At 56.1% G+C, this 12,966-nt stretch overlaps 1 protein-coding gene across 1 annotated transcript in view; it reads right to left on the reverse strand.

Annotated features, from left to right (window-relative positions):
• ADAMTS15 (ADAM metallopeptidase with thrombospondin type 1 motif 15) overlaps window positions 1–6,639 on the reverse strand; it is a 12,192-nt gene extending 5,553 nt beyond the window's left edge. The window contains exons 1-4 of the mRNA XM_015649586.2: window positions 5,586–6,639; window positions 1,347–1,479; window positions 652–819; window positions 6–251 (exon numbers count right to left, since the gene is read on the reverse strand). Of these exons, the coding sequence (XP_015505072.1) occupies window positions 6–251; window positions 652–819; window positions 1,347–1,479; window positions 5,586–6,500 (1,462 nt within the window). The 5' untranslated portion in view covers window positions 6,501–6,639. The remainder of the gene's footprint in view (window positions 1–5; window positions 252–651; window positions 820–1,346; window positions 1,480–5,585) is intronic.
• Between the last annotated feature and the right edge of the window lie 6,327 nt (window positions 6,640–12,966).

Genomic DNA, 12,966 nt, shown 5'->3' on the forward strand with positions numbered 1-12,966 from the left:
GGAGCCCTTGAGGCAGAAGCGCCCCTCGCCGCAGGCGGTGCCGTCGGCCCAGGGGAAGTGGCGGGTCTGGCAGACGATCTGCCCGCGCGCCTTCCCCGTGCACCACAGCTTGGCACAGTACTGCATGTAGGGGCAGGGCTTGGAGCCCACCCCGAAGGCGAGCTCACACTGCTGGTTCAGGCTGTAGCTCGTCCCCGGCAGGTCTTCGGGCAGAGGGATGGGTTTGGCAGGCTGGTCCAGCAAGCAGTCCCCTGCAGGAGAGGGGAGAGGGGGTCTACCAGGTCCTGGGGGGTTGTGTGGACCAGAGTGGGGAGGGGAAGCACTGCCGTGGGGAGATGAGGGAGAGATCAGGCCAAAACCACCCCAGGGATGCCCTCGATCTTGGCTGTATCCCAGACACAGATGATTCCATCTCCTGGTGATCCCTTGGAGCTGTGCCAGCAGCCTGAGTGCAGATGTCACTGCTGGGGACACCCAGGAGGTCTGGATGCTACAGAAATGCTGCCAACCTCCCATTTCCTTCTAAATTTGTTTCCAGAGGCAGGAGAGGAAGAGCTCTACTGCCAGCCATCATTTCCCAGTAAACACCTGCAGGGACAGACCCTGCTCCCAGGGGACAGGGACACAGGTGAGGGGCACAGGAGGGCTCACCATGGCCACTGTCCAGAAAGTCGGTGATGATGGCAGCGCTGCAGGCTGACCAGGGGTTGGCACGGTCGATCTGGATGAGGGTGGGGGACATCATGTGGTTGGTCTTCAGCCGGCCAAAGACCTCCTCACAGGCTTTCACGTTGTCGTGGGGCATGTTGAACACATGGCCTGGGGGTGGGATAAGGGAGGCAGTGTGAATAACCCAGCACAGCAGGATGAGCAGCAACCTCCCCCAGCTTCTGTCAGGGGAGACTGAGGCATGGAGTGGGGCAGAGCCCTGCAAGGATGGCAGCTGCAGACAGCCCAGAAGAGTCAGCAAACATTCCAGCTCTCTCCCGATGCCTCATGCACATGGAAAGCACACGGAAAAAGGAAGGGCAAGGGAAATTGTGAAGGTGAGGTGACTTCAGCACTTGCCCCACTCCCTCCCAGAGGTAGGTGTGCCCTCTGCTTGTTATTTCAGGACTCCTGAATCCTGGAAACCCAGCTGTGGTACAACCATGAGAGCAAAGCCTTTTGCTTCCTCAGCAGCCCTTTCCCACCTGCCTCAGGGGGACTCTTGTACCCGAGGCAGAGTTTTCTATCACAGGATACCACCTATTGTCTCATCTCCCAGAGGCTGAAACCAGGGCTTTTCTGAACCTTGCCAGCTCCTGGAACCCTCCTGAGAGGAAGAGGAGAGCTGGGAGCCTTACCCAGCTCGTGGGCGGTGGTGAAAGCCGAGGGCAGCCCATCGTCCTCGATGACGGAGCAGCTGCGCTTGGGGTCACACATGGTGCCCACGTCTGCCATCCCCAGCGTGTCACAGGTGGTGGCACCACACAGGTCCTGCCAGTCACAGAGGGAAGGGGTTAGTCCTGGGCTCAGCACAGGCACCGCGGTTCCCCTTTCCCACCTCATCCCTGATGGGAAGAAAGCCCAAAGGGATGGGAACCACACCGGGATGCAGAGGCAGGAAACGTCAATCCTGGCCCAGCTCAGGCTGCAGTGGTGTGTTTGCAGTTAACCCTGGCACCAGGGATGTGTGTAGCATCCTGCCCTGCCTTCAGCAACAGCTTTTCCTACCCAAACAGCTCCTCTGGCCAGGGTGGAGCTGGTTTTGTCTCGCAGGAGCCAGTCTGGTTCCCTTCATCTTAACTGTGAGCTCAAGGACTAGACCCAGGTGGGTGGATGGGAACACATCTGACCTTGGACTCAGGGCTCAGCCACTTCTCAGTCTCATTTCTCAGCTTCTTTCAAGGAACAAGAAAGCCCTGGACCAGGTCCAGAGATTTCCACGGCTAAAGAAAGTTGCCAAGCTGCCTCTCTAAGACACCCTACAGCCATCCTTCAAGGAGCAACCAAGTCCAGCTAATCAAAGGAGGAACCAGCCCAGGCTTCCACCCCCAAACTGAGGACAGCCATCTCCTACACAGATGTTGCCAGGAGAGAGGCTGGGAAGGGTCTCATTGCAGGCAAATCTGGCCTTCCACAGGTGCTTGTGCTAAAACAAAAGTTCATTTAAGACACACTGATGCTGCAGCCTGGCAGTAACCTTGTCCCAGGTGCTCCCTTCCCCTGCTGGGGTGTGGTTTTGGTTTGGGAGGGCTCGATCATCCTCCCCTCCCTTGGTGCTGCCCCAGAGCTGCCATGCAGTGGGCAGGGAGCTGTTTTCCACATGAAAAGAAAAGTAGGGGACTCGCTGGGCGCTCCCATGCTATAAATAAGTGTGATTCATGCTCAGCACTCGCCCAGCCAGAGCGCCTGGGTTGCTCAAAATCCTGCAGGAGCTGCTCTGCCAATATTTCCAGCAAGGTTTCCAAGCTGAAGGCATTCCCGCGCAGGCAGGTTCAGCCGTGGGTAAATAACAGTCCTGATGACTTCAGAGAGCCCCAGCCAGGGCTGAGATGGTTTTAACAGGAGACCTGGGGCTATGGAGTGTGGAGGCACAGGGAAGACCGGCATCTCCAGAGAGGTGACGTGAAGAAACGTCTGGGTCTGCGCTGGTGGTGGAAAACCCCCATCACTTCTGGGCTCAGCGCTTTGCTCTGCAGTTTTCCTGACCAGCTGGGAGCCTGCTGCATCCCTGATCCCATCAAACATCGGTGTCAGCAGGGAGAACAGGTGGCAGCCCCTCGTTGCATTGGCAGTGCCACCACTGGTGGGCACAGGGTGATTAATGGTGCTGGCAAGCCCCGGTGCAGAGTCCCCGTCCCAAAACAGCACCAGAACCCAGTGCCACCACCACACTGAGCCAGCCAGGGCTGCAGCTTGCCCAGGAGCCCCTGCCCGTGCTCTGAGCAGCACTGGGGGTTTGGGGGTGAGGATGGGGCATGGAGAGGAACGTCACAGCTCACAGCTCCCTGCTCACTGCTCTTTGAAGAGTTCTTTCCTCGCCAGCACAGCGAGCTTTGGCTCGCAGCCCAGCACCTGCACTGACACACTGACCCACTTCCCACTCTGAACCTCGCTGTTCACACAACCAGCGGCTCCTCAGGGGCTTTTCCCTCACTCCTCACCGCAGGACAGCCTGGGGATGCCAGGCAGCATCTCTGGGCTTTAATGAGAGGTCCTGATCCCCCACCAGAACACCTCCTTCAGCCTTGTCAGGTGTTGGAGCTGCTCAGGAGGGGAGCAGAGGGAAATGGAAGAGGTTTAGGGTGGGAAAGCAGCGTGCAAGGCTCTGCCTTTGCTCGCTGTCACCGCTATCCCCGCTGCTGGCACAGATACAGGGAGGCTGCTTGGTCCCCCAAGGGGCTGCAGACAACCTGCTCAGTGCATCAGCTGCCAGCCTGACCTTCCTACCTGGGACCTTCCCAGGCTTTTTGTCATCTCTTGTGAACTTCTCAAGACATTCCACAGGTCAGTTAGGGGGGATCCTTGTGGCTCGTGCATTAATTCACCTGCTCAGAGTCATAAGCACTCTCCCTGCCACAGAGGCTTCCTGTGAGCATCCAAAGCAACTCCAAAAAGCTGAGGCTTGAGCTGCAGTTTCCAAATCCCACAGCATCAGCCACATGCTAAGCTGCACCCAGATGTTCCTTCATGCAACATCCCTTCGGTTTTACAGCAAAGCAGAGACGTGCAGCCAACGTTTGCCGGTGTGACAGCAAAGTCCAGGAGGGGTGGGGAGAATGGACAAGCCCTTTGCCATGGTGTGCAGGGGTATTTCCAGGAGGCAGGATGGCAGCTGAAGGCTGGATGCTCTGCAGGACCCTGGGTAGGAAGGGAATCTGCACCCACCAGCTGATCAAGACTGAGCTTCCCAAAGCAAATCCATCATTCAGCATCGCCGATGTTGGAAGGGAGCAAATCCAAGCAGTAGAAGAGAGCCCCATTCGTCAGCAGCTCATCAACACAACTGAGAACTGCCTATCAACCAGCCTGGAGGTGAAACTTAAGTCGAGGGCTTATGTAACAGCTTTTTGGCAGGAAGATAAGCTTCGGGATGTCAGGGGACCACAGATGGATGCACTCAAGGAAGGCAGATGTCTCCCTGACCGTGTGCCTTTGCACTGAGCTTGCTTGGGGATTTCAGGAATGGATGGTTTAGCAATGTGTAAAAAATGCAGCCCAGACGTGATCCACATCTTTTGAATCACTGGGACCGACTCTGTCCCACGTGCAGCTCCAGTGACCTCACTGGGTTTCCACCAGAGGTGGAGCTGGCTCGTCCCTGTAGAGGTGTCAGCAGTGTCCTCCTCTTTGAGCTGCTCCAGCAGCCTGGGCTTCCATCCTGTCTGTGCTCCCAGAGGATTCACAGCTGGCCCAGGGTGGGGGGGACAAGAAGACACACAGGACAAGATCTCACACGTCCTGCACGGCATCATTCCTGCTCCAAGCCATTGTCAGCCCTTGATGAGCCCAGCCTAGGGACAGCTGAACTGAGCTGGATGTTATATCCTTCCCACCCACAAATGCTGGACCTGGAAAAGTGCTTTGGAAATGGTCCCACTGCCGCTGAGGGGAGTTCCTCACCTGTCCCTAATCCAAAAACATCTGGGCAGGGATAGTGGAAGGAGAAAATGCAAGGAGCCTTTTGTGCCAAAGCCTGCTGCAGCCAGGATAAAACGTGACTGTCCCCTCCAAGCTGGGCTCATCCTCCTCCCATCCCATCAGTGATTTTGGAATGCAGGCACTGGACTGATGTCCACATGAGACAGGGCTACAGGGAGGGAGATGGACAATGGGGAGAGGCTGTGGGAGCTCCAGTGTCACCCAGTTTGTGTGGGTGGGAGGATGCAGAGCTCATCCCACACCCCACATCACCGTGGAGCCACGCCAAAGGCAGCTCCAAGCCTCTCTCCCACCGCAGGGACACAGCCAGCCCACGGCAGGGGTGGCAGTGGCTCTCCCCTCTCCCACACCCGAGGGCTGTAGCTCTGGCTGAATCTCTGGTGCTTCGCTTCCAGCCCTGAACCGGCTCCGTGCAGCGCAGCCAGCGCCGAGGAGAAGTCCAGCTTCTCAGGAGGACCTCGCGCATGAGTCAGAGGAAGCAGGGAGAGGTTTTTTTCTTGGCAGGTGGCACTGTGAGCTCTTCCCAGCTGGGGAGGGGGAAGCGGGACCATGCCCCTCCTCTTCTGGGCTCGGACCTCTCATTTCAGGGTGCACAGCAGAGCCGCAGGGCGCTCGCTGCCAGCTCCTGCACGGAGGCAGGAGATAGAGCAGCAGGATTCTGCTCGTGGGGCAATCTTTGGACACCTCCCGGCCTCGTTCACCCCATGGCAGGGATTTTTCCAGGCTGCCAGCCAAAACCTGCCCAGGGGACAGCAAGGGCTTGCTCCATGCCTCTGCACCCCCTAGCCCAGCATGTGAGAGTGGAGGTTCCCTGGGAAAGAGGGATCAGCCACAGGCACAACCTCCCCCATCATGCACACAGGTGGCAGAACGCCTTAGCCCAGCAGGGCTCTGTGACAGGGGGCTCAGCTCCTCCGGGTCACCCTCCCTGCACCCACCTGCTTGGTGAAGAGGATGGCGGTGTCCCAGTACTCGGGGTGCTTGTCGCTGACCTTGTTCCACTTCTTCTGCCAGGCGCAGAAGTTGCGGAGGGTGAGGGCGGCGTTGCTGGTGACTTTGGGCCCCTTGTCATCCTGCCCGATGAGGAGGAACTTGACCACGGAGATCTGGATGGGGTTACGGATGCTGGGGTGCTTGTAGAGGCGGGCGGCCGTGGCCATCAGGGTGAGCAGGTAGTGCTGGAGGTCATCCCCGTGGAACTTCACCATCGACTCGTCGGCCACCACCAAGGTCTCCACGTAACGCGGGACCGAGGCAAAGCGCTTGGCCCGACCTCCTTTCCCCCCCGCACGCCCCCGGTACTTGTCGAGCGCCTGCAGCACGCCGGGGGTGAGCCCGGAGCCCACGGCGCAGCGGGATGCTCCGGCCCCGACGGGGCGGCCGGGGCTGCGGCGCTGCAGGCGATGGAGACCCCCGGCCGACCCCCCCGCCAGCGGGCTGATCAGGTACTCGGCTCCCCGGTATCCGAAAGCCCCCCGGAGCCCCCCGCAAAGGCTGAGGGCGGCGAAGGACTCGCGGTCGGCGTTGACATCCCCCGAGTAGAAGCAGTGGCGGAGAGCGGGGAGCGGCCGGGCGGCCGCCCCCAGGTACTGGGCGGCGAAGGCGGGCGCGATGAAGCGGGCGTCGGGGGAGAGGTGGAGGTAGAAATCCTCCCCGAAAGCCGAGAGCTGGATCACCACCGCCTGTCCCCCCCGGGGCGGCTCGGCAGGGCCCCCCCTGAAATAAGCCGGCCCGTTGATGTCGGGGTCCAGGCGCAGGGGAGTGACCAGCGCGGAGTCGGGGTCCGGGGGTGCCCCCGGGCTCAGGCTCAGCCCCGGGGTGCCCAGCAGCAGCAGCGGCAGCAGCGGCAGCATCGTCTCGGCGGGCTCAGGCCGGCGGCATCGGGGATCGGGGGAGGCGAGGGGGGGGAGACAGCAGGACCCGGCCCCCCCCTTCCTCCCTCCTCCTCCTCCTCCTCCTCCTCCTCCTCCCGGACCCGCGGAGGCTGCAGGAGCGGAGCGGCCCCGCCGGTACCTGCTCTGCGGAGCGCACCGCGCTTTTATAGTGCGGGAGCGGGGCGGGGGCCGGGGCCGAGCGGGGCCGAGCGGGGCCGGGACAGAACCGCGCTCCGCCCGGGGCTGCCGCCGCCTCCCCGGGGCGGAGCGGGGTGGGGGGCGGCACCGCCGCCAGGACGGGAGGGGATGGAGGGATGGGGTGGGATGGAGGGATGGGGTGGGATGGAGGGATGGGGTGGGATGGAGGGATGGGGTGGGATGGAGGGATAGGGTGGGATGGGATGTGGGTTTGAGGTGGGCTGGTACAGAGGGTGGGATGAGATGGATGGGACTGAGGAGTGCGATAGGATCGTGTGGGATGGAATGGGATGCCGGGGTTGGAACAGGATGGAATAAGGGGTGGGGTGGGACAGGATGGGATGGGTGCTGGGGTGGAATGGAATGAGGTGGGATGTGGGGGGGTGGGACAGGATAGGATTGGGGTGTTGGATGGGATGGAGTGGGAGGAGACCCTCTTCACTTCTATTCCTGCAGCCCCCCAGGGATGCTCCCACCTGCCAGCCTCCCTCCTGCCACTCTCCAGTTTTTCTAGATCCTGTTCCAAGTGAAGGGATGGAGCTCTGTGATCCCACGGGGAGGGGGCCTCTGGTTACAACCGGGGTGTGCAGGGAAGATAAAAGGTCATAGAATCATTGAGTCATGGAATAGCTTGGGTTGGAAGGGACCTTTAAAGGTCAGCTATCCCAGCCCTCCATCCTCTGCTCCCTGCTGGTATTTGGGACAGTTCAGTGGAGTGGGGAACCCGCTATTTGGCAGCTGAGGGCTTAGTTCCCAGATTTATTCAGGAAGATAAATGTTTTCCACAGCCCAGGGATGTCTAGCACTGAGATCTGGGCTGCGCCCCTCCATGCACCTCCAGACCTGGCACCCCAGTGTAACACTGCCCCAACAATTCCTGCACTCACACCATCCCTGCTCTCCCCAGCAAAGCAGCTTCCAGCACACCCCTCTCCACCCCACCCTCACCCAGGGCTCCAGCTGGGGGGCAAAGGTGATCTCCACTTCTGAGCTCAGCCTCCCTTCATCCCTGACCACCAAAGTGCACTCTGTAAGTGCTAACATCTGCAACATCCTCTGCTCTGAGACCGCAGGGCAACCTGTACGGTGAATTCCCCACACCCACCAAACACAGGGATCACCAGAACGGTGTGTGGAGGACCCTGGGGCAGTTAATGCTCTTGGGAGGTAGAAAGATCTCACTGTGGATGGGATTTTTGGAGCGCAGTGAAGACTCCTCAGTGACAACCTGTAGCAGAGGGACAGATTTATCAGCACCAGTAAGCACCACAGTTTGGTTTAGTGATAAAATTAAGGCCTCTCATGGACAAGCTGGCTTTGATGTGATTTCAGCAAAGGCTGAAATCCTTTGAAATCCAAGCACAGCTGAAGAATGTGTGCATGTATGAAACAGAATCCGAGGTTATTGCCTGAGGCACAGAGCCCACAGCCCACAGCCCAGCTCATTTTGCTGTCCCCGTGCTGCGGTTTGCTCAGTCGTGTGCCTTGCAGCTGAACTTGTGACCCAAAAAAACCATCTGACTCCCCTGGGCTGAGGGAACCAGGGATTTTGTCTGTTGGCCAAAGTGCAGCGTGCCCAGGGATGTTGGGAATGGGCAGCCCAGGGAGTGGAGGAGCAAGGGAAGAGGGACACGGTCTTGAGGTGCCGGGAGGGAATTTCTCCTTCCCACAGCCTTGCTCTGCTCAGCAGGATGAGTTTCTCCAAAGACCACAGCGGCATCCAGAATGCCACAGGCTCCCAGAGCTGCCACCAGGACCTCAGCCTAGAGGTCATCAAGCCAGAGTTAGTCACTGCTGCCCCTGAGCTCCAGCCCCTCCATCTGGGAACTCTCAGCAAGAGATGAGTCAAACCAAGCTGGCAGGAACTTTATCTCCAGCCTGGAGAACATTTGATTGCCTCCTGATGGGGAAAGGCAGGCAGAAAATGTGAGTGGTTTGGCTCTGCCTGGGCTGAGACCCGCTGGATCCACCAGGCCCAGGACTCTCGTGTCCCGTGATGCTGATGGTGTGCCAGCATCCATGGGCTGGGAGCACAGGGATGGATCAGCTGGATGCTCCATCCCAGCCTCCCCAACCCTCCCTCTGCACAGCTGGGAATCACCCACCCCAAGGCAGGTTGCTTTGTTTGCAAACCAAACCATGTTTGCTCCCATCCCCTGCCCAGGGTGAGCAGAAAAGCTGTGGAGCTCAAGGAGCAGGTACAGGTCACCCTTCCCAGGCAGCTCCAGAGGTACAGGAATGATTCACAGCACTCCATAAAAGAAGGAGGCACATTTTTTTATCTTACTTTTCCTCTTGCTTGAGGATGTGATGTGATTTTTCTCTCTGGGGACAAACCAGCAGCTGCTTGCACCCCACACCTGAAGGAAGGAGCTGGTCCAGGCAGCACCTTGGGGTCACTCCAGGTGCTTGGGGCTGAGCCTGGCTGCTCCTCACCCCCTGCAGTTTGTCTGGATGGGATGGAAATGGGATGAGAATCTTGAGACTTGGAGGAGAGAACACAGAAAGCATTGAATGGAGATGGAAGATGCCTTTGGAACATTCTGAGCAGCTACAGATAATGAAATATATCAAAGTATGTAAGGTGGATTCTGCTTCTGCTTTGATTTTTGTCTAGAAACCACTTTAAGGTAAAGCCTCACTCAGGGTTAATGCATTGGTCACCCTCATCTTGAAATATCAGTGTGAGCTGGTCTGAAGTGTGGATTCTCCTTTTTCCACCTTCCTCTTGCTTCATCACAAGCATCTCCAGGAAGCACCAAGTTGTTTTATTTCTTTTATTCATCACTATGCCTCAAATGTATTCATTTTAAAATACAAAATGAGCAAAAAATAACCACTTCAAACTTCACATATCTTTTGGATGTTCCAGTTCACCAAAGAAATGGTTTTAAATGGACCATCTGAGAATTTTAGGCCAAAGATGGAGCAGGAAGGTGGCTAAGACAAGGAAAAGTGCCACTCAAGCAGCTGATTTTGGCTAAAAGGTTGGCATATCCACACCCAAAAGGTCAAGCTGTGCTCTCCCAACTCCCCATCACCTGGGCAGGGAGGAAGATCATCTCCAGGGCTCGAGGGAGAGTCGAAGTGCATTATTAGTCAGCTTTCCAGGAAAAAAAGGCTTGGAGAAAAAAACCCAGCTGGGTCTAGGTAAGGTCATGGAGGGTGAGATACACAAGAAACCTGAGCATGTGGAGGACTCAGTAACCCAAAACCTGCCCCATCCTTGGACTGGGAAGATGCTGAATTTAATTAGCTTTATCCTGACTGGATGATAGGACAGGAGGTGGGCAGGGTGCTCCTCCTGGCGTTCCCCACACTGCCCTACACAGCAGGGATGGAGCAGAGGAGGATCTGTGCTTTGGAGGTCTTCAAGCACACATCTCTGTGTCCCACAGCAAAAATCCAAGCAGCCTGCTCCCCCTGTGCACAGAAGACACAGCAGAAGCATCCCTGGGCCTCTCTCATGGTCCTGACACATCATGACACCTCTGGAATCTGGGAATATCATGGTACATTGAAAAAAAATCTGCCTAACTCCTGGTTTTGAACAATTTCCAGCTGGTGTTGCAGGTCCTGGGGTTGCTGATAGCTCATTCCTTCTGAAAGTATCTAAAATCTCCCCTCTCCTCGGTATTTAAGGCTTTCTCCTGTTTGAGGAAGAGAGCCACAGGTTTTTCCATGGTGTTTTAAAACAGTACATGGAAGCTGAGAAGAGCCAGGTGTCCCACACATCCCAAAATCCAGTATCACACATTTCTGTTCACCTTCAGCCTGGAGATTGATGAGCCAGGGCTCACAGAACTGCATTGTTCCCACCTGGGGCAGGGTCCAGCCTTGATTAATTCCCTTTCTGGGGCAACACAGACACCAAAGGTGCACAAAGCCACTGAGCTTTCAAAGGGTGAGGCTGCAGCTGTGGGTAAGCCTGAGGGGTCATTAAAATGATGCACATCTGGAATAAACCTGGGGTGATGGAGATTCCACAAGCCAGCTCTGGAGAGGGCTCATCACTCAGGAGAATCATTACAGAGTTCATTCATTTTCATCAACCCATAAACCATGGAATAGAGAAGAGGGGAGATTTTTTTTAAAAAATTATTATTGTAATTATTATTATTATTATTTGTAGAAAATAGTCTTTTCATTCTATCATGTTATATTTATTTAGAGAATTTATGGGCTGCTCCATAGGAAAAGCAGCCCAACAGCAAGCTTGGGGAGTTTCAGAGGGTTTTAACCCCAGACCAGACACAGCTTTGGAGTCTCAGGAAGGACCAGACAATCCTTGGAGCATCCTCTCACTGATGTTCTGGTCTCAGGACACCTTGGAAGCCCCAAGACCCAGGCAGGACGAAGAGAAGCAGCTCCCCAGGGAGGAGGCTGCAATGCTGGAAACAGGATTTAGCCCTTGATTTTGGAAAGCCACAAAGCTGCTTCCCTTCCACCTGGACACAAATGGGGCTCCAAACCCACCCTGAGGCAAGGCTGACCTCTGGTGCCCCATCCTTGCTCTGGAAATCCAGGTGTGAAATGGAATGAAGGCAAAGGATGATGGCGTTACAAATCAAAATGCAAATAAAAATAGATAATAAATAGGGAAAATAGAGAAAATTATGTGGGGAAAAATATCTAAAGATGGTCTAGAAATTAGAAATGGAATTCTTCCAAATCATATCAAATCAAATGAAACCATCAAATCACAGCCATGGCTCTTGATGTGCTCAGCATCAAGGGCACCAAATCTCAGAGGCAGCATCATGACCAAGCCCCAGCCTGGATTTCCCTGCCCTTTCCTGACTCCTACAAATCTTCTTTTCCCTGTTTAGGGGATCCAGGAGAATTAGCATTTGCCCAGCATCACTCTCACAGCAGCCACCCCTCGGGTGCTGCAGATAAATCACCTCCAGGGATGAGCTGCTGCACCGTGGGGGCGTTCAAATACAGCATTAAGGGAAGCAAAACCCCCTTTTTTTACGGGATATTCAGGGTTTGGAGGCACCAAACCCTAAATAAACCACTTTTAAGGCAGGAGGGCCCTCTTGTGGATGTGGCCATGGGGGAAGGGGAGGGAAGGCAGCGACCACAGATCCATAGTGGCACATTTCGCCACTTAATTCACTCACTGGATCCAAATCGAGCCCAACTCGCCCCTTCCCTCACAGAAACAACTCTTTCCCTGACTTCCCCCTTCCCAATCCTCACAGCCAGGATGGTTTCACTTGGCAGGACACAGGCCAGGACCCTGATTTAAATCCCAGCTGCTTTTCTGGTAGGCATTTCCACCCATCTGATTGCTTTAAATGAAAACTATAGGAAATGTTTATTTTGCTGTGGGGTGGGGTTTGAGCTGGCTGCAGGAGCCCTTCGCTCCCACCTTCCCAGCAAATTCCCAGGGATGGATTTGGGCTTTCCCACCGCAGCGTAGGGCAGCACTGACATCTAGCGGTCTCAATTTTGGGGATTGGAGCTCAAATAATTGTCCCAAGTGTTTTCTCTTCGCTGAGGGCAAAAGGGAGTAACTAAAACTCAGCCTGGAGCTGCAAATTTGGGTGTGAACCCTGTGGCAAAGCAAGGAGGGGACAGCAAAGCATCGCAGCCTGCCCAGAAACGGGGCGGTGTTGCTGCTGCGGAACAGGAATAGCAGGAGCGATGTGGTGTTGCTGCTGAAGATGAACAGATCACACAGACACAGGTCAAGGTGTGGTGAAAAGAAGAGAAAGTTTATTTTTCCTCCCAGGATTTATAGGTTTCTGACCACAGCCAGGGATGGGATGGTCAGGATAACACTTTCTCACTGCACTGGCCATGAGAAATGCCCATCACAAGACGTGAAACAGAAAGAATGTACACATATCTATGTTTACAGTTACTGTCCTGGGAAAGGCTTTAGAAAACCATGTCAGCAAGCTCAGAAGCTGAGTTTTCATGGCGACAATGTGGGTCTCATCCTGGGAGCCAAAATCCCCTGGGGAGCTGCGTGCCCGGCAGGAGCAGCCCTTGGGGAAGGGCAGGAGGGACCGCAGAGCTGGGGACACGCGGAGGGGAGCGGGACACACGGTCCCAAGCTGTTTGATCAAAAGGGTCTTTAAATCACAGTGACTGGGGAGTTAATGGATTTCACATGCTCAGGCAGCCCCTGGAAATGGGAGCGGAGGGCGAGGTTTGGGGACGGCGCATCCTGCGAGCGGTTAAGGGGCAGGAACCCCAAAAAGTCTCGAGGCTCCTCACCCTTTGCTGGGGGGAG

This window comes from Parus major, chromosome 24 (assembly GCF_001522545.3).
Source record: "Parus major isolate Abel chromosome 24, Parus_major1.1, whole genome shotgun sequence".
NCBI classification, from domain to species: domain Eukaryota; kingdom Metazoa; phylum Chordata; class Aves; order Passeriformes; family Paridae; genus Parus; species Parus major.